General features: G+C 40.1%; 1 protein-coding gene across 1 annotated transcript in view; it reads left to right on the forward strand.

The window, feature by feature from the left end:
• The window catches only part of COL25A1 (collagen type XXV alpha 1 chain), a gene marked incomplete at both ends in the record, with an annotated part of 368416 nt that overhangs the window by 254278 nt on the left and 92512 nt on the right, over nt 1–21626 (forward strand). The window contains 3 exons of the mRNA XM_080916476.1: nt 5360–5419; nt 6921–7028; nt 9855–9890. Of these exons, the coding sequence (XP_080772602.1) occupies nt 5360–5419; nt 6921–7028; nt 9855–9890 (204 nt within the window). The remainder of the gene's footprint in view (nt 1–5359; nt 5420–6920; nt 7029–9854; nt 9891–21626) is intronic.

A 21626-nucleotide genomic window follows, 5' to 3' on the forward strand; every position in this document is an offset into this window, starting at 1 on the left:
TTCCTCCTCTTTCTCTCTCTTCTTCTCTTCCTCCCTCCCTCCTTCCCTCCCTCTCCCTCCCTCCTTCCCTCTCTCTCTCCCTCCTCTTTCTCTCTCTTTCTCTCTTCCTCCCTCCCTTCCTCCTCCCTCCCTGACAACCTATATCTATACTTCTCTGCCCCCCCCCCCCCATACCAGGACAAACTTTCTCTAATGCTGCAGTTCTTACAAAGCTTCTTGACATCATGTCTTGAGGGAATATGTTTCAAACTCCAGGCCTCTACATATAAGTTGAGCCTTTTGCTCTGTTCATATAGTTTGGGCATTGTTTGCTTTGACTAGTTTCAGAATGTTCCTGCCGTCATTCTGCATATTAACAGACATTTTGCCATTACCTGACATTTCTCAGTATAGAGATTACTACATCTTTCTCTCTTTTGTATCTAATATTTGCACTTACCACTCACATTCACTTACAGGAAGCATAAATACCTACAGAGGTTACTGAACTTAACCATTGTTTATGATGGAACAGTAAAATTGGAGCCTCCATGAAAAGTAAAATTTGTTTCTTGAGCAATTGAAAATACCTGATAGTAGCAAACTAACTTTTTGTAACTGGTGCTTGTTCAGTCTGTCTTTTCCATAAATGGCAGGTTATGATACTCTCAGGCCCCCACCAGCATATTTTGGGAACTTTTTAGCCTCTTATCTTCAGTTGGGTTTCCTCTTTGGATAGAGAGGGTATACATCTAGTACAATAAGCAATTTAATGCCAGATTTCTTTCATACAGTGTCTTCTTTCTTTAGCCTCATAATACTTAAACCAAAGTCATTCTTGGGCCTCAATATTTTTGCATTCTGTGCAAACTTTTCCCCATGTGGCCTTCCCTTAACTAGATGTCATTTTTATCTGCTTATAGGAAAATTCATCTTTTCTTATGCACAGGCATGCCTGTTGTAATGATTATTTGTGTAATGCTGAATATATTTTGGGCAAACAAAGTCACTGTAGTATATATTATGGAAAAACTCAAGAGATTTTTTTCATAACACATGTGCTTTATGGTGCTTCTCACATACTAGGGTTTGCTTTTGAGGTCTCTTGACTCTTCATAGTTAAAGTAATGATTTCTCCTCCCCTCTATATCTGTGCAGACATGCCTCAGCTGCACTCCCGTGTGCTAGCCTCAGCCCGTTCTCATGATATCCTTTATGCACATTTCAAAAACAAATTAAGAATGCAATAGAAAAGTACACGCGTCTCTCACTTTGAGTCATTTACCCGTGTAGACTCTGTGAAGAAAGGCAGCCTCTCCCTGCAGGTGCAGCCACTGCTTGTGAAATCACTTCTTGGTTGCTTCCCCCGCTGCTCATCCCAGAAGTTTTAACTCTTTCCCCATATCTGTGGCCTCACTCCAGTCTCTGTAGATGACTTTATGCGGCCACGTGACTCCAGATTCCTGGCTCTGTCTTCATTTATTCATTATTTGTGTTTTAATCAGCATAAATATATTTTATCATATTTCCACACATATGTATGTTTTGTTCATTCACCGGCTATCGCCCTCTCTTGCCTCCTCAGCCTGATCTAGTCTGCTTTTCCTCCCAGCAAATCTCACTTCCGCCTTCACACCTTGCTTGTCTCCACAAACGTCTCTTTTCTTTTAGGGACATATCCAGTCACCATTCCATTCCTCTGTTCGAGTTTAGCACATCCATGAGTCACTTCAACATCTGTGACAACATCTGCCCCAAACCCCACTCTCTCTCTGGATCCCCTCCACCACCCTGTGTTATTCAAGCTTAGACCTGTGAGCATTCACTGATCCCCATTTTTGCTCTTGTCTTTAAGGAAGTAGCACATTCTGAAAATCCCTCTTTACTAGCACTGGAAACTACTGACCTGTCCCTCGCCCTGGTCCTAGGATACAGTTGTGCATCTGAGCTCCTATGGCATCTTTCTATTGTCTGTCTTCAGCTCTACCCTGGTACCAACCTCATGTGGGTAACAGATGAGCTTTTACTCTCTTTATTCTTTACCAGCCATTTTTTAATATTGATTTGCGTGTTTGCTTATTTCGGGGGTAAGGTCTTGCCACCTAGCCCAACCTGGCTAACCTTAAATTCTAGCGTGGGGTCGTCCTGCCTCAGACTCCCAAGTGCTAGAAGGACAGATGTTGCCACAGTGCCTGGCTCTGGCCTCCCTATTGTTCTACCAGAGTCTTTATCAACCCATACAGTTCCCACCTACCTATTTCCCTCTACGTTCTTAGCTATTCAATGCTTCTAGCCTGGGATCCTGTGTGCCTTTGATGCCTCATGATGGAGCACAGTGACTGCCACATAGACTGCCACCAACAAGGACCACTGAAATACTGTTGTCTATTTATAGGCTCTCTAGTATTAAACAATAAAACAAATAGAAATAAATGATCATAAGCACAAACTAGAAAATTATAAAACCTGAAATTCAACATCTAATTTACATTTCTGGCTCTACTGATGTTTTATTGACTGTGTTTGGCAAAACACAATTTCTTGCTAAAATATATATACAGTATATAATAAAAATGGCAATGACATCTTGAATTTATGGCTACCAAGGAGTTAGAAGCATTTCTCATGGCGTAAGCGATTAGCGTGAGTTCCTCTGGGTCAAGGGCATCTTTACTTTCTAGAGGGTAACTGTGAGTTTGGCAGCTTTCATGAGATGCTGCGGTGAGAATGTGGCGAGTGAGGTGGCCTGCGTTACACATTTGCACATCTTGTTTCTTAAGAATTCAGAATATTTAGGGGTGAAATGTGTTTGAGTTATTCTAGTATTCCGGCTTGTTTCTGGATTCTTTCACCATGTTTTCCTGAGACACACTTTTTTTTTTCCCATGCCCGCTTGGACCATCTGTGTACCAGGCACGTTGTCTGAGATGTAAAGCTGAGATGGGATGTAAAGTCTCACTTCTTTAGAGAAGGTCCTAGTGATGGGGAAATGGCCTGCTTATTGAAACTGAACCTCTGCATGGAAAGCTAGGGGAACCTACCCAAAAGTCACCATCATAGGAAGCTGCGTCCTCAAGTTTTTTGTGTTCAGCACCAATACTTCAGTGGCACACAGTCTGCCTGTGAGGTACACACAGCCCTCTGTAAAGTGGGATTTATTATCACCACCAAATGGTAATCTGTCTCAAAACTTACCCATTCTACTAAAATGTAACAATATTTGCTTTACATTAAAAAAAAAACTTTGACAAAATTTACCTCATGATTTATAGTAAAATAATAATGATTTACCTCATGATTTAAAGTAAAAAAAAATAAATATTTTTTACTTAAAGATTTTTTTACAATAAAGCTTTAATAAAAAATTGTTTAATATTAATTAATACTAACAAACTTTTAGGGTCACTTTCTCCCCATCTAAATCTAAGAGGGTCCTTTCACACATCCTAACACCCTTTTGTGGTTATTTCTGAAGTCTGTAGATTTCATCTCTGAGCCCATGTGGTAGCATTTCACAGTTACCATGACTGAGATATGTTATCAACCTCTACAAGACAAAGTTCTTAAAATGTAGATTACCAGTATGAGGCCTAGGAACTGCCCAGGTCAGAATTACCTGGCCACCTCCCTCTTCAGAGTTCATAATAAAACGGGAGCCAGACCAAGAAGTAACACAAGTTGGTGCTTATGTGTGACCATGGTGGAAATATGATCAAGCAACAATCTGGTCCTGCTCAAATATGAATACAAAAAGTGACTTATTTATATGTTGAAATCTCAGGCTGTTTGAAAGGTATACCATGTGTGCTGTTAAAAGGGTTTTAATTTAAGATTATTTTGTTAGATAGTCGTGGTCCAAGTGACAGTATGATTTATCACCACGAATCATGATTCTGATTTCTTCTTAACTTCTTGTTTGTATCTGTTTTTGTTCCTCTGTTACATAAATATGAGGTTTATATATAAAATCCTGACTGTGTAATATAGGACTAATGAGTCACAGATGGGAGCATCCTGGCACATAACCATCTAATAGCATTTTAAACTCATATTCCACAGTAAAAACAAAAGTAAATTGTACACATGTGTTTTCCAACATGGGACATTTCTGAGTTTGTGCAGAGTCGGTGCTTAAAGGACTTTCACTTGGCTAGAATTACAAAAGGACACAGGTCACCCCAAACCTGCCTGGCCACCTAATAACCTTATCAGAGTAGATTTGGCACAAGGGGTGAGGTTCTCTTTGCCTGGCTTCCTTGAGAACCCAGCGCTAACAGTAAAAAGCAAAACCTGCTCCAGTAGCACCGAGACGCATCTTCATGCTACAAACCCAAGTTTGTTGATTGTCTTAAAAAGGAAAACATATCCCCAGCATCAGGAAAATGAGAAGACACTATTAAAAAAATACAGTTAAGAACCTAGAAACTCTCTGGTTTTTGCTAAAAATAGATCCTCAGACAGGAGAGTAGACAAACAAGGAGGAAAAGGAAGCTATCCATTGCTGGGGGTGCCATTAACCTATATAGTAAACAGTTCTATAGCTTTACATGGGAATAAAGCTTCCAGCTTCAAATGGCTTTTAAAAAGAAATGAAACAAAGGCAGATTTTCCCAGTTGATAACACTGTGTAGATAACTTTATGCCCATTGCTATACTCTGGGCTCTTCAAGTAATTTCCCCATTCTCCCTGGCTAAGGAATCCAAAACCACTTTTCTGTCAAATTCTCTTGAAAAAATTACATGGCAGAAGTGATTGCCATTGAGTGTGACTATAAATCACCCTGACACAAAACACACATGCTATAAAAGACAGGCTTCCATCTCCCACCCTCACGAGAGAGCCTAAAGCTAGGGCAGACCTGAGAGCTGTCATATCATCAGACAGAAAAGAATTTGATTTGTTGGGTGGTAACATGTATGTGGAGAACTGTGTTTGTTCTGAAGAATCCTTCCAACCTGACAATAAAATTTTGTTTACTGTTGTTGATAAAATAAATAATATGTATTTTATATGTATTATATGTTCTAATTGTAAACAGAATACCAGTTGGTAGAATGTTCTCATAACATTTGCAGTTAGCTCCATCTTGTACTAACCCTTTAAAAAGAAGTTTCCAGAAATATTAAGAGTTGTAAACTGTACACAAGAATGTGCACACATCCCATTGTACCCACCACAGTGAGTTCACAGCCTCGGCACTGTGTGCTCTATGGGGTGCCTGTTTTACCTTGGGGTCTCTGTGTCTAACATGTCAACGTGAGCTCAGAACCCAAATGGGAAGGGGAGGTTGTAAGCATGTTCTTGTTTTTGTTTGTCTGCCGGTGAAATGTCCGTGTGACGTTTTGTGTGTGTTGTTTTGGTGTTGTACCACATCCATAGGGGCTGCCAGGCTTCCCCACAGTTGCTGCTCTCCACAGCAATCAGATCCTCACCGTCAAGGTTTGTGGATGATGCTCAAGACCACTCGGTCAGAGCCACAATCAGCATAAGGGTGAGCGAGGACCAGTGTGGGTTTCCCCAGCTTCTGCTAGCAATGGCGGTCGACTGTGTGAGCCCCTGGGACCTCATGAGTATCAGGGAGGTCAGGTAAAGTCTAAGAGAGAACCTCCTGAGTATTCGTGAGGAGGATAATGAAGTTCAGCATGTACAGTGACAGCCAACGGCTGCTAGGATTGGAGGCTGCCTCCTATTTGAGGCTGAATTTTCACACATTACAATGCTCTGTGATCCCAGCCAATTAAGTAATTGTAAGTAGTCTAAGGTTGGGTGTTGATATCTGGTTCATGGCACATTATGCTGGTTGGCAGATCTGACCGAGTTGGAACTGGTGCTTTGTCTACAGACTTTCTACTCAGGGTGCAGATAACAAGGTCATTCTGATTCACTTACTTTTGTAAATAGGTGCACTAAAAGGCCACCTCCCAACATCCAAATGATGGGGTTCGAACGGGACTCATTTCTAATCAAAAGGAGTCTGGACTCCTTCCATTTCAAGGTTGTCTTTCTTCCTGAGGCTGAAGGTCTGTCAGACATGAGCACCAGTTCCGTTTTATTTAATGATTATTATGAATCTAATGTGTATATCTTTATTTCTTCCTTGGGGCCTTCTGATGCTTACTCTTCAACTCTCTCATCTCTGAACTTCAACCTTTGACCTCACCTGACTGATCAGATGGTGTTTCCTAAAATCAATCATGGCTTTCTCTCTGCTGATCAGCAGCTCATTAAACGCCGGCTGATTAAGGTAGTGCTGCTTCCCGCTGGAGTCTGGTTTCTCCTTGGCATTCAGTGATTGCTCTGGGCACTGTTGGCTTTGCATTTGGCTCTCCTTGCATGGCGCATAGGTGGTGGGTGGGTCTTCATCAATATTCTAAAAGAAAATTGTGTTTGGTGACTCACGGTATAGAAAGCCCACCTGGTGTCTTGGTTTCGTTTTGTTTCTTAATCAAACAAAATTGTCAATTGCCACCTGCCCTAGACGTGCATTTCTTCAGCCCTCTGGCTCTGAAAAATTATTCCTCTATTATGCAACAGAGCAGAAGCCCATTGTGCTGAGTCTTAGATTCTGTGAGCATATGTATTTTCAAACTGAAAATGCAGCTACCCATTGATTGGGGTAAATAGGACCCAACAGAACATTGCCATAGAGCTAGTTAAACGAGGGCTTTATGCAGCTCCGAGTAGAGGAGTAAACAGTGCACTCTGATAACCGTGCTGTCAGAATGAGAGCTGCTTTAGTCTCATAGCATCTGTCTGGCTCCCACACAATAAATATCTGCTCCTTGCTGGCAGGTAGATTGCGAGCAGGCTTTATATTTATGGTGGACTTGTTCTTTAAACATAAATGTAGATTGGATAATATGGATTTAAAGTGCTGAAATAGAACATGAATATTAATTGCTCATGACTGTTGTTGGTTCATTTCCTTCCTCCATTGCAGGGTGACCAAGGACAGGCAGGGCCTCCAGGGCCCCCAGGCCCTCCTGGTCCAAGAGGCCCACCTGGGGACACAGGGAAGGATGGCCCCCGAGGAATGCCAGGAGTACCCGTGAGTTTCTTGTGCAACCCATTCTTGCTCCATGCTAAGGGGTAAGAAATGGGGTGGTACGCGTGGTAAGGGACTATAGGGCCAAGAGGTCAGGTGGCTAGAGAGAGCTGGGGAAGTGGAATATAGCAATGTGTCACCTAACTACTCAAGCCCAAGAAGAGCCAGGGATCCACAGACAGCACCGGCGTGGATCTTAGGTAAGTTTGGGGAAGCTCATAGTGAGACGTGCTCAGTCTGGCCTGTGTCCTGCCTACCATGGATATGGCATTGCTATTCTGGATAAAGTGAGATATTAGAGGTACAAAATAAAGCCAGACACTGATAACATTCGCTCAGAGGCCAGTAGCACACACAGTAACGCCACACACCGCTAAGGGAAAGCCAAGTGCAACTTGCTCGTATTTAATCCCTTCCGAAAGACCTGGCTAAGAGTGGTAATAAAAACAATTAAAATAGTAACGACTTTAACATCAGAGAGAATGACCATATTATTTATTACTCTATATTCATATCTGAGACTTACCTAGCAGAGATCAGTTTAAAATGATCTCAATACTAAAATTAGTCATGTCAGTATCAAGAACCTGGGCCACTGATAAATGGTATGACTTGGTGATGCAGTGCAGCAATTTAAAGAGATATATGGATGAGGAAAAAAATGGCTTGGATAAGGTTGTGCCTCCAGGGTTAGGAATTAAGGCTTATTACTGAGTTAAATTTTATTCAATGTGTTGCTTAAATTGTTCTCATTTGTGATTTTTCCAGTTTAAAAGTTTTGATGGAAATATTTTCTAACAGGTAGAAATACTTGAAAGCCAAGGGGGAAATTTTTTTAAATTAAAAGCAGTATATAACATAGTAGTGTTATTGTACATTGTCTTTGCATTTTAACACATCCTTGCTTTTTTTTTTTTCTAAGAATTATCCCATGTGTGGGGATACAGGGCATTGAGTCCCTTTTGGCTGTCATCGCCTCTAGAGTCCCATTTCCCTTTCTGAAGGTCCTGTGCTTGCTCACATAAGCAGGGAACCGACTCAGCAGCCGGTTGGGACTGCCTTCCCTGAACAGTGGAACGTGGTGAACTCTCCCTAACTCTGTCTTCTTACTGTCTACCATCTTCTCAAATTGATCCACCTGAAGAGGGCCTTCCAGAGCTTTGAGAGTGTTGATAGCTTTCATTGACAGTCATAACATGGCTGTCTTCAAATAGCCAGTTTAAAACTACCAGGCATTGTGGCTCATTCCTGCGAGGCCAGCTCTCAGGAGGCAGAGTCAGGAAGAATGCCATGAGTTCAAGATCCACATGACCAAGCTATAGCCATAGCTCAGCAGTTAAGAGCACTGGCTACTCTTCCATGGACCTGAGTTTGATTCCCAGCACCTACATGGAGGCTCACAACCATCTGTAAAACTCTGGCTTTTGAGGGCACTACACACACATAGTTCACAGACATACATGTAGACAAAAACACATGTACACATAAAGTATTTTCTAAAAAGGTGTATTTAAAAAAAACAGCATGGGCTGCCCAGTGAGTTCTACCAATTGAGAGAACAGTATAAAAACCGTTTTTTTAAACAACCAGAAAACAAAAAAAAAAAAAAATGATAGTCTAACATATTATTGCTAGAAAAAAAATGGACATTATATATTATAGCAGAAATAAATTTATGCTAGAAGTTACTTTCAGAAGACCAAGATAATGAAGCTGGGGCATTGTCCTAGTCGGTAAGTTCCACACAAGCATGAAGACCAGAGTTCATATCCCAGCAACCATTTCAAGGCTGAGACAGCAGGCTGTCTGTAACCTCATCCCAGGGAAAGCAGAGGCAAGAGGCTCCCTGGTCATTGTCAGCCAGCCAACTCAGTGAAATCCAAGTTCAATAGGCCCTACCTCAAAAATCAGGCAGGACAACAACTGAAAAGATATCAGATGTCTGTCTCAAGCAGTGGTGCCCTTTACATACTGGGCAAAGAAACTAAAGAATTCCACAAATAGATTTGACTTTTATGATGATCTCAGGTAATTTGCATATACTATCATAACCACTAGAAATAAAGATTCTATAAAAGGGAGCTGGGTTCTGGAGAGATGGCTCGGCAGGCAAGAGAACTTGCTGCTCTGGTTTCCGGCACATGGTGGTCCACACCAACCCTCTTATCTTCAGTTCCGGGGAGGGCAGTGTGTTCTTCTGGCCTCTGTGGGGCACCGTGGGGCACATACATAAATGCAGGCAAAACACTCACACCAAATAAAAGGAAGGATACATATATTTTTAAATGTGATCTGGAAAATAATCATTTTTGAAAGACTGGTAACATCTACTTGTATTAGAATTACAGGCACACATCTCTGTAAACCAGTAGCCAGAGACCATCATTATAGTGTGACTGTAAACACAATAGTAAGTTTTATATGAACCTGATTGTTGTGAAACAAAGCTATATGAAATAGCAGGATATTCTGTCAGTTTTAATAAACGTGTTGCTTCAGCTCCGACTGGTGCAAAAGAACAAACTTCAAAATCAGCCCGGGCTTACTTGGCTGCGTACTGAGAGCCTCACTGGCCTTTGTGGGTTCTTTGTGTCATCATCAGGGACACACAAGGATTGAGACTAATTTTATTACACCCTAAAACACAAGATTACAGTCAAAGAAAGGCTCTCAGCTCTTTGTGAAATGTTTATATTCCATTTACTCTTTAAAAACACATAGCAAACAAACATGGTACTTGACATTCACATGACCAGCAATATTTGGAAAAGAGAAGATGACTGAAATTTTTAAATGCTTTCTAATTACTTGTTATTGTTCATTTTTAAGGGTGAGCCAGGAAAACCGGGAGAGCAAGGCTTGATGGTAAGTATCTCAGTTTATTTTCTTAATAAAAGCAATAGAAAGAGAGACCATTAAAAACTATGGTTTATGTGTGAGTAATCAATCTTTTTGTATGACCCGTGAAGAAGAGAGTCATTTATGAAAGAAAATAACATGCCCTACTTACTACATGCTAAGGATCACAAGACTACCGCCTTAGTCAGTACTCTAATTTCTCTGAAGAGACACCAGGACCATGGCAACTCTTGTAGAGGAAAACATTTAACTGGGGCTGGCTTGCAGTTCCAGAGGTTCACTCCATAACCATCATGGTGGGGAGCATGGTGGCACATAGGTATTCATGGTACCCAAGAAGTAGCTGAGAGTTCTGTATCCTGATACAGGCAGCAGAGAAAGGGGGGGAGGGCTGGTCTAAGGTTTCAAAGCTCACCCCCAGTGACACACTTATTCTAACAAGGCCATACGTTCATATCCTTCTAATCCTGTTCAAACACATGAGCCTATGGGGACCATCCTCATTAGACCCAGCTACAGATCCATAGATACTATAGGGCTCGGGGCCTGTGATGGGAAGACAGGGATTTCTGCCATTTAGCAAAAACAGCGTCCCATAGTGAAATCATGTCACATGAATTTGTGTGAATACAAAAGTCCCAGTTCCTTGTGATTTGTTGGTACTTTGCCAGTGTGTAAAGGTCACATCAGCTTTCTGAGTCCTAAAGAGAGCATCTTCAACTGCCTCTCTCTTCTCTGTCTCAAGCTGCTGTTCTAACCGGCTGTATGATCTTTTAGCGTTGCTGGAGAGAAGATAGTCCTTCTACCCAAATGTCAGAGATGGCTCAGGCCCTCCTGGGCTGTAGGATGAGAGCTGCAGTCAAGTTTGAGTGCACATGCTCACATCAGGAGATAGCTTGGGTGTAAAGGTTATTTTAATAGTTCTTACTGCATGCCTAGAAAGGCTAACGCACAGAAGCAAAACAGCTGGCTAAAAACTGAACAAGCAAATGCAAAAAGGAGTAAAGGTTCCCTTCTGTGTTCTGTGGCGCAGCACTAGGGAGGTGATCATTTGTGAAGTGAATGTGCCCCGGGGCTAAGCCTCACCAGCTACGTGGAAATCACCTATTTGTGATCTGTAAGATAAGATGGATCATTCAGTACAGCTTATCATTGCTATACAAGTTCTAAAAGAAAATTATAAAACATTTATCATTAGTCACTCCCGCATAGAGGGACAGACAGCATTAACTCATGGTGTGCAGGTCCAGAGCAAAGTTATTCCTTAAAAAGTAGAAAACAAGTTTTGAAATTGTTCTAAGCACCTATAATTTCTGTCCTGGGAAATGATCAAGATCTACTTATTTATTCCTACATTAAAACCTACTTGGCATTTTGGGGAGCCCTTGTATACCTGAGTCTGCTTCTGCTATCTGGCACCAAATGTCATGTCCTACAATCTAATGTTTTCCAGTTAAACGGGTGTTAGGAAAGCATGTTCCCTGTCTCCCTAAGGTCCTATTTTCCAGGACAGATTATATGAACAATTCATAATTTCACTTTCCTGCTATTTCTCAATATACTTTTGTCTATGTTCTTAGAGTGCCAGAGGTAGACCCAGGGCCTTACATAGGCTAAGTACTTGCTTTACCAAACCATTTCCCCCCCTTAATTTAGATTCTGACAAATGAATGTGTTGCAAAACCCTCAATGAACAATGTGCTTAGTATGTTTCCATTTCCCATCTCATAAAAAAAAGACTTTCTCAAATGCAGATAAACATTGGCCATATTTTCTATAAACCTCTTCGTCTCTCTCTACAGTCTTCAGATGAGTTCATGGCTCATTTTCTAGATGCAGCCAAGAAATTTAAATGAAATCACAAATGGCTCAAGATTTAATGATCTTCTACAGTGCATTTATAGATAATTTTAATGATCTTCTACAGAACATTTATAGACAATTTTTCCAAAAGTGCAAATTACCACTCTAAGTGAACTTTCCTTTAATTCTTATGTAAAGTAGTCATACCTTAGTGTACATCTCGGTGATCATTCACAAATGAATGTAACTAATGTACAAGTCAGACCTATAGCTAGACAGTGCTATTGTGCCCTCCCTCTCCTCCCAGTCCGGAAGATGCCACCATTCTGTTTTGTGTCGCCATGAGGTAGCTTTGTCTGCATTTGAATTTCATGCTGATTGACTCTTACAGCATGTCCACATTTGCGTCTGGATTCTTTCATTCAGCATTGTATTTGTGAGATCATCTACTTCTGTTTTAATAGCCTTCACAGCTGTTCAAAAAAAAAATGGGAGGAAGGACATTACTTCCTCTATTACCCCGTTAAAACCCCATCACTCAGAGCAGTGCATGAATGAGTGCCTGTCTGACCTGGGGCGACTCACTTAACCTCTAGATTTCTCATCCGTACAGAAAAAATAACAGTCTTTGCCTGCCTTAAAAGCTGGCCAGAGACAAATGCAATAAATTAGTGTAAATCTCTTTAAAATATGTAATGAGAACTGTAGAGCGTATGTTATCATTCTTTGTTGTCTATATAGTACAGGTGACCATGGATTTATATAACAGATGTATTCATGAAGGCTTGTTTTTTTTTGTGTGTTTTGGGTTTTTTTTTTTTTTAGATGAATCAGATTTTCAGGAATCAACCTATTTTTAAGTTGGCGGAGAATTTGTTTCTTTCAAACAGTTCTTCTCAGGGCCTTTGTGGAAAACAACATAACTTCTCAATTTCTTTTCTCAGAAAACCAACTTTGTATGTTTTATACATGTCTGTTAAAATGAATGATTCCTGTTCATTTTAATGCATATCAAAAAGAGCATGGAGGACATATGTTTGCATATTTGTATGTTTTGATTTGGTGTAGTCTGAGATTTTTGAGAATCAGTTTGGCATTTTCCAAACCAGCCTTTTTAACTCAGGCTGGCTTCAAACTCATGATCTTTTTGCCTGTCCTCCTGAATTCTGCTATCATAAAAATGTGGCACTATACTAGCATTTATAGTGATCTTTGTATGAGACAAGATCTCTCATGAAGGCGTGTGTGTGTGTGTGTGTGTGTGTGTGTGTGTGTGTGTGAGTGTGTGTGTGTATGTGTGAGTGTGTGTATGAGTGTGAGTATGTGTGAGTGTATGTGTGTGTGATTATGTGTGTGTGAGTGTATGTGTGTGTGTGAGTGTGTGTATGTGTGTGTGTATATGTGTGTGTGAGTGTGTGTGCATATGTGTGTGTGAGTGTGTGTGTATATGTGTGTGTGAGTGTGTGTGTGTGTGTGAGTGTGTGTGTGTGTGTGTGTGTGTGTGTGCGTGTGTTCACACTCACTCGCTCACACCATGTTTTCATCTAGAATTCCGTAAGGAAGAGAGGCACATTGCCTTCCTTGGCAGTGCTAGTCTTGAAAGCACTTACTGTGCAATGTGGTCTGTATCCTCTCTACAGACCCACCCACTCTTGATAGCCATTGCTGTCCACGAGTCTTGCTGTATTATGAGCAGCAAATGAAGTACTGGCATGGAATGTTCTGTGAACCACAAAGACTTCCAGAGATGGAGCAGCGTTCTTCTGGAGACAAAGAGTCAAGCAATATAAGCAGCCACACAGAAAGACCCAGGAAAGGCTACAGAAGGATGGTCAGCTAGTCAGTGACATCATAGCATGCCAGCCCTGAAAGTGACGGTCCTGTCACCATTGTCACTGAGCCTTCTGTGTGTCATATCACATTGCCCCTCTTCCATGATGTCCCTTCTCATGCAGCAGTTCAAGTAGAGCACACTGAATAGCATCACTCCTTTCCCATCTGGATAGACCCCAGTGCTTTGAGCGGCTCAGTAGTGCTTGTTTAGATGAGGGTTCTAACGATGCTCTGGGGGATCTTTTATGAATTTCAAATGTCTCTGACGCTAACATGAGGAAGCTGAAACAGACCGACAAAATTGTTTATGAGTGTGTCGGGTGGGGATTTTTTTCCCATAATCTAGAATGGATCATTATACTGTGTAATAATCATCTGAAGATTAGCAGCAGGCAAGATACAGTAAGAGAGAGAGAGCCTGGAGCTCATGTAGACTTGCTTGCCCTGAATCCTTCTCAGCATCTATTCTATAAATGTGACCTGTGGGCTTTCTGAGAAGTTCGGGGGAGATTTTTAAAAGACAGAATCTGGAACTTACAAAAAGTTAACTATATTACATAAGAGCACACACCCCTTTCCTACACACGGTCTGCTATCAAACCAGACACACGAATACAGCTAACGACTGGCCACAACTGGAAGTACTTAGGGTTAGATTCTAGCATGGGCCAGATCCAGATCCTTCAGGTCTCCCAAGCCTGCACTATTATAGACAGTTGTTGGAATCATATTTGAAGGCGCCTTTCTTTTATATGCCCTTACTGGTTTTGTTTCTTTGACAAGTGAAAAAATTCCTGGCAATACAAAAGATGGACAGTATTTTGTAGTATTTCTTGACCCATGCCTGTCTCCTGACTGGCTGCATCTGAGGGTACATCAGTGTAGGCGGAAACAGAGAGCCATCTTAACTGTCATTAGAAGAACAAACAGTCTAAAAGGCAGAGCAGATGACAAGGAGTCATTTTGATTTTGTTTTAATGTCTTCTAGGCTATGGATAGTACTATAGTAAATATCTTCATACTGGTTCCAGCTAAAGTTTAGCCAAAAGCCCTACATTATATTGAACAGATTAAAATATCTAGAACTTAGAGTCGCCATTCAGAGAACATGGTGCTATTGAAAGATACAAATGCCCTTCCAAGTCTACATCCTGTTCATTTTCCATTAAGTGTACAGATGTACCTCGTGTTTCTCCATCATGTATAAGCGCATTATAAATAAATGCAAAGGCAATACTTAGACAAAAGAAAATTCTTATACAAAATGTACAAATAGTAACAATTTACAAGCCGAAGTGATGAACTGTTAAACCGCCGATTTTTATGAGGATGGTGGGAAAGTAATCACATCTATTTCTAGTTACGTTGTGTGGCTCCCTCTTAAAGCTGGGTATATTAGAAGATGTCTTAGACATCATCTAGCCTATCACTTCACAGATGGAAACAAAGAAAAAGTAGCATAAGTAACATGGCCCAGGTGGCAGAGAAGACAGTGTAGACACATGCCAGACCCTGCCTCATTTGATTAGCCTTATGGGTTTCACAGTCTAAACCCACAGTGTCCAATGCAGTGTCTACTAACTACATGTGATGACTTCAAAATGAGTTTCAGTGCATCAGAATTAAAGCTTTATTTCTGAGGCCTACACTGGAACATTTCCGGTGCTCGACAGCTATGTGTGGCTAGTGGCTCCCCTGTCGGATTAAGCAATACCGAAGGTTTCCCTCATCACAGAGCCTGCCATTGTGAGCTCTCACTGTCCTTCCAAGACAGAAAGCAGACCTGAACACATGAGTCTATAGTCTGCTCTCAAATGTAAGACATCTGTAGTCATGGGATATGTAAATTCTAGGGGCAGCATGTCTCAGAGCTGTCGATTTTAAATAGGCAAAGTGCTGAGACATATAAAATTTATTTTTTATATAACATTTATTTTTATATACCTGCATATAAATATTTCTTTACTGGCTGCCGTGTGGCATGATAGGCCATCACAAACCATGCGTCTTCTCCTTTTATGGCATGCAGGGGAAAGCACGTGTAATCACAGGGCAGAGGAGCCTGGTAATGTTTCTTTTTTTGGAGGGTCATTTCCACTTTGGGTTTAGCACTAAGAAACGATTTATTAAATATTTAGAAGGGATAGAGTGAACTGATTTAGCTACGGGTATCTGGTGACCTTAGAGTCTCTGTTTTGGAACCTGATAGTATAGATGTTTAAATGTCTAAATCTGCCTTTAATCTGTTTGTGCTTTTTAATGCTCCATTTTTTTTTTTTTTTTTTTTTTTGTCTCAGGGTCTGGTTTTGTCAAGTGATGAGAAAAATGTATCACCCAATTAATTTCCTGAGCTGTAAGAAACCTCCCTTGCAAAGGTCACAGTCTCGTGATTTTTGAGAAATACCAGTACCTGGTTTAATATTCTCCCATAAGTCAGTTCATGAGATGGGCAGTCAAAAAACATTTCTCCCTTTTAAAAATGACTTCTCATTAGACCTTTTCCATAAAGCACTTACAAAATAAATGTGATAGCAAGCCATCTCACTGACAAGGTGTGAGTTTTAGAGGGATTTTTTTTTTCAAATAGTGGGAGTTAATGTTTTTTTTTTTTTTTCAAATAGTAGAAGAGATGTTACTGAAACAAAAATCCTAGATAAATAGAAACAACTGCTTTCAAACTGGGGTCTCTTTCCAGTTGGTAGTGTTCTGTCTGAGTGCTAAAATAATGATACTTAGTAAATAGAATATTTTTGTATTTCCATTTATTCAATAATTATTTATGATAAACACTTTCAATAGCACCATATTTATTTATTCAAGTACCAAAGATGTAAAATCTGAGGATGCTTTTACCGAGTTGAGAGGATTTTGTTTTGTTTGAGAGGATTTTAATGTGTAAGTATATTAAAGTATAATCAGTCAAAAGGTATTGGAACAAGAGAGAAAACAAAATTTGCCTAGGTATCTTGGAGAAGTGAGTCATGACCCCAAGTCCTGGAAGAGTGATTAAGAAATTCAAATAAAGGCTAACAGGAGAAGGAAATGAAATTCATGGGGATATAAATAAAGATGGCTGAAGATGGGGCTCATGAAAGGCTTGGTATATTTAGCACTGAAGTCCAGGATCCTTCCAATGCCACTACAGAACAACTACTGAGCCACTGGCCTTTGCACAGAAGGCACCACATCATCGATGCCTTGCATCCTAGACTCGTCCCAACACTCTGTTTTGGTGCTTCCCCACGTGTAAGCAATAAATTCCGTATCTTGAATATCACCAGTTGAATTCTACACTAGACATCCATGGTAGATAGAATTTTTATCTCTTAGCCTTCAGGCTGGAGCTTGAGGGCCATAAAGAGCATCTTAAATGATGACTTCTCAAATGAGGCAAACTGCCCTTGTATGGTTTTCCTTGACAAACCAACACTAAGAATTTTGTGACCCTGTGATACATTTAACCAAGTTAACTAATAGCTTTCAAAAGGGTACAATGAAATCCTGTGACACCGAACTATTGAGAAAGCCCAGTGCTTATGTTTTATGACCGAATATGCTACATGTCTCATCATCTTTCCATTGGAATTGACTTTGAAAATATTCTCTTTATTTTGGCCAACTTTTATTAAACCAAGGAAAAAATTTAAGTCAAAAGAACATCCTTTTAAATGGCTTAGTACTTTAGGCTTCTGTCTTCTCTTCTCCACGCTTTTTTTTTCTACAGAAGCCAATTGTATATTCTTGTATGCAGCAATGACCAGCAGCTTCCAGAACTTTGGATTTTACTGTCAGCCATCAGGGACAGAACAGGAACTGTGTCCACCCCCTACATCATTTCCTAATAGCAGGCAACCAGAACTTACTTTTTAAAACATCTCCCAAGAGGCACCCTAAAGCACATCGTCTAGCAACTCAGCATCCTGTTTAAGCAATTAATACCTTAGTCAAATCTGTGCTCATGTTGGTAGGGTCAGAAAAGTTCACTTTTTCCAAAACAGTGACCTCCCAAAGAAAATGCTTTTTTGAAAATGTGTGTAAACTAGGAACTATGACCATTGCATGATGCTTAGAGGAGTGTTTGTCTCTTGGCTGCCTGTGCTGAAGATTATTTCAGATTATTAATTCTATCCACTGTCCATGTGACATTCAGAACCGCATTAGAGACCTTAGGCTGATATACATACACTGTACAGTGTAGCTTAGGTGACTTTTGTTTCATTGTTCTATAGAAACTATGGATAGAAATCACTTGAAAGGACTTTAATAACTCCGGGAGTTTAGAAGCTCCTGTAATAAACCAGTAGCATCAACATGAACAATAGAGTAAAACAAATTCTGTTATTTCTATCCTGAGGCACTATCGCTTAAGGCTTACAAAAAGGAATTGACTCTATGTATTCTATTAGTAAGTTCTATATTTCTTTTTATCATAACCAAAGGAGGCACACTGGGCTGCTAAGTCATGACAAGGTTATGTAACTTCAACCTACCTTCTTTGTTCTTCTCCCTCTCTTCTTCCACCACCTGCTGACCATCCTCAAGTGTTCTCTGAAGTTTTACATGGTCCTCACTTTTGGCCTTTGCACCCGTCCCCTTCCCACTACCAACTTCCCACTCAGCAGGCTCACAGTCTGCCTGATGAAGCTCTACTTAAGAGTCAGTTGGCCACAGAGCCTTCACAAAGACCTAGTGTAAACCACTCCCTTTCCCACTCTCTGGCCCCTTTGTATTAGCACTCATTCCCTGTCATAATCTGTTGACTGTCTTTCTACATTCACTCAATGTAAAGTCCAGGAGGGCATAGTTTATTAACTATTGTCTCCTAGCACCTACACCATTGCCTGGTTCTCAGTGTGCAGTTAGTTATTAAGTGGATAAATGAATGAATGGAAACATGCATCACTGAATGATTTACTATGGGCCAGTTGTTCTGAATAATAAAGGTCAGAGTGACAATTTTACAATAACACATAACATGATAACATTCATAAATTCTATGAAAAAGTCCTATCACGGCGGTACTTTGGGGAACAATGAACAGCCTACCCCAAGAACAGGGTCACTGAACTGGGATTTATGGAATAGGTGCAGGAGGGAGAGTCCCATAAAATCCCCAGTTGAGAGAACCTTCGAGAGATGCTTATATGAACTACAGCACACATCCAAGTCTATCCTCTCAATAGCTACAAAGTTGTCAACCGATGTTCAAACAGCATCTTTAGGAAGTGTCATCAGGCAACAGCGTACAGAAAGACATGGGGACAAAGGCAGAGCAGGCCTTGGATAGATGTCACTTTAACTAGGGAGGGAGCAAAGAACTTTGAAATGGGTAGAGCTGTGCAGCTCAAGGCAAGAGACCAGAGAGACACCTGACAAGCCAGGTTAACCTAGGCAGGAGGAATCAAGGAACTCGAACGCCTGACTTGCTTCTGGTTAGAGATAAACCACTCCCTTCAGAGCTATCATATTTGTGTAATTTATTTGCTCAGTCGATACTGAATATTGGGTATAACATTAGAGTGGAATTTAGCAGAGTTGGGGAAAACAAGAGCAAGCAAGTCTGTTGTATAATTCTTGCTTATAAGCATCTCTCTAAATTTTGTATTGCTTAATTCTCTGTGATATTTTCTGGCGGGCCATGAAAGTGACAAGTAAGGTTTATAGTAGTCACATGACAAGTTAGTCACAACAGTACTCCACACTTCGAATTTTCAATGACTTTTTTTTCTTTTTTTCTCGCTTTTGTGTTTTGTTTTGGGTTTTTTGTTTTGTTTTAAAGACTTTATTTAGGATTTATTTATTTTGTGTGTGAACACACTGTAGCTGGATTCCATTAAAGATGGTTGTGAGCCACCACGTGTGGTTGCTGGGAATTGAACTCAGGACCTCTGAAAAAACAGTCAATGTGCTCTCAACCAGTGAGCCATCTCTCCAGTCTGATTTTCAATGGCTTTTAATTCTCTAAATAAAGCTATTTCTGCTGCACACAGTCCTTTAGTGAAAACCACATATTTCTGCAGCTCTCAGAACATACACCGACATGAAGATCTCTCAAGGTTCAAATTAGACTTGATGTTTCAAGTTAAGCTCAGGGAAATATGCCTTAATGTGTTGCTAATCTACACATAGCACAGTTTGTAAGTTTTAAACATTATTTTGAAAAAATGAACTTTCCATTTTGGTTGTATATAGAAAATATTCAACGTGTAAGTGAACCTGCCAAGAAAAGTGTCTAAGAAGAAACACTATACTTAGAAAAATGAACCAAGTGGATTATAACTCTATTCTGAACACTGTTTAATCTGAATTGACTGAATTATTAAAGTAACACTAACTAGAACTACTGAAGAAGTCTCGAACTACTGAAATCCTAACTTTAGTAGTGCAAAGAAACATCGCATTCACTGGTGAATAATGCATTTATGACACCCTTCATCCAAGCCACCATTGAAGCTAAAAGCATAAGTTCAAGATTAGACAAGTTGGGTCAGCGTGCTGGTTCGGCAGATAAAAGCACTTGTACACAAACCAAACAGCCTTAGTTCAATTTCCAGAATCCACATAGTAGGAGAGAAATGAATCCTGCAACTTTTCCTCTCACTTCCAGACATACATCATAGAATACATGCATCCACATTCACACACACATACACATGTGTGAGTGCATACACACACACACACCCACACACACACACACACACACACACACACTACAAACAATAGTTTTTTAAAAGCTTAGCTAAGCTAATGAATGACTCTACAACACTGCCTATTACTTTTTAAATTTACATTTGTACCAGAAACAGGCTAATCAGATGCATATGTCTTAACTAGCTGGTAACAACACGCCTTAATTTCAAAATTGATTTTGAACAGGAAATCTTAAGTTATAAGTTTATATTTAATTACTGTATCGGTGCAGATATATAACAGTGTTGTCAGTTTAAATATATTTAAAACATATGCAAGAAAAAATCATTTAGTGCAATTAAACTGAGAGTGTGTGCATGTGTGTACATGTATATGTATACATGCACAAATGTTTTTATATTTACTCAAAAGTATGTCTGCACCCTGTATTCAACTTTACTCCTGATTGCCTTGTGCTAATGGATAATACCTGGCTCCTTACCACTTTTCCTGCAGTGGGATGTAAGAATTATATGTACATTTTTGGTAACTGAGAATGTATCTTTGGCAGTAGACTTGCAAATAATATATAAGATATGTATTCATAATTCAAAACCAATGGTAAATCTTTTTTTTACAAAAAAAAAACCACTTTTATGAGTTTATAAAAGTAACACTAGTTTTCCTAAACCAAGAAGAAAAATATATCCAATTTCTTTGGTTATTTGGTTTTTCTTAAATATTGCATCAAAATATGCTAGTCTAATTTTGTGTGGTTAGTTGTTCTACGTCTGATTTAATATGACCGTACAACAAAGGCCAAATTAGAACTGCATGGATGTTAGTCCCCACTTAAAACATGATGTAAAATTCTCTCTTTTTTTCTTTTTAAATATCCCCTGAAATGAAATACCCAATTTTAGTGAACGATGTTTAGCCAAGTTACATTTACAGTGAGAACGCAAGCTTTGTGAGTTGAACATATACATCCTCCATCTAAACACTGAATGAATGCAGTCCTCAGCAGAGAATTTCCTTTCCAGCTCCACTTGTCAGGAAGAGAAACACTCAGGAGACACTTGAGATGCTGGGATCCTGGACGGTGATAAACCCAAGGCTTGTCTTTGTTCTCAGATCTCCTATCATGGCTTGTAACTTCTGTCCTTGCTTAGCATTGACATTCATTTCCCAAACAATTTACGTGCGTGAGGAAATGATTAAACATGTTTATGTGTTAACCCAGAACTGGTGGAGAAGGGCAAGCTGATATAGATGCTGAGGTAATTGATTAGGAAACGTTCCCCTCCTCCCCCGACAGAGGCAAGGATGGATTCCAGAGTCTACCGGATGGACTGGCCTTGCAAGGGGGAGGAGCTCCTCTTCCTGTGAAGTCTGTGTGGCCTTGGGTTGATGAGAGATACTATGTGGAGGGGGTTTATACCTGGTGGTCTATTTTTCTTTGCAAAATCTAAAATA

Source organism: Micromys minutus (genome assembly GCF_963924665.1).
Source record: "Micromys minutus genome assembly, chromosome: 4".
NCBI lineage: Eukaryota > Metazoa > Chordata > Mammalia > Rodentia > Muridae > Micromys > Micromys minutus.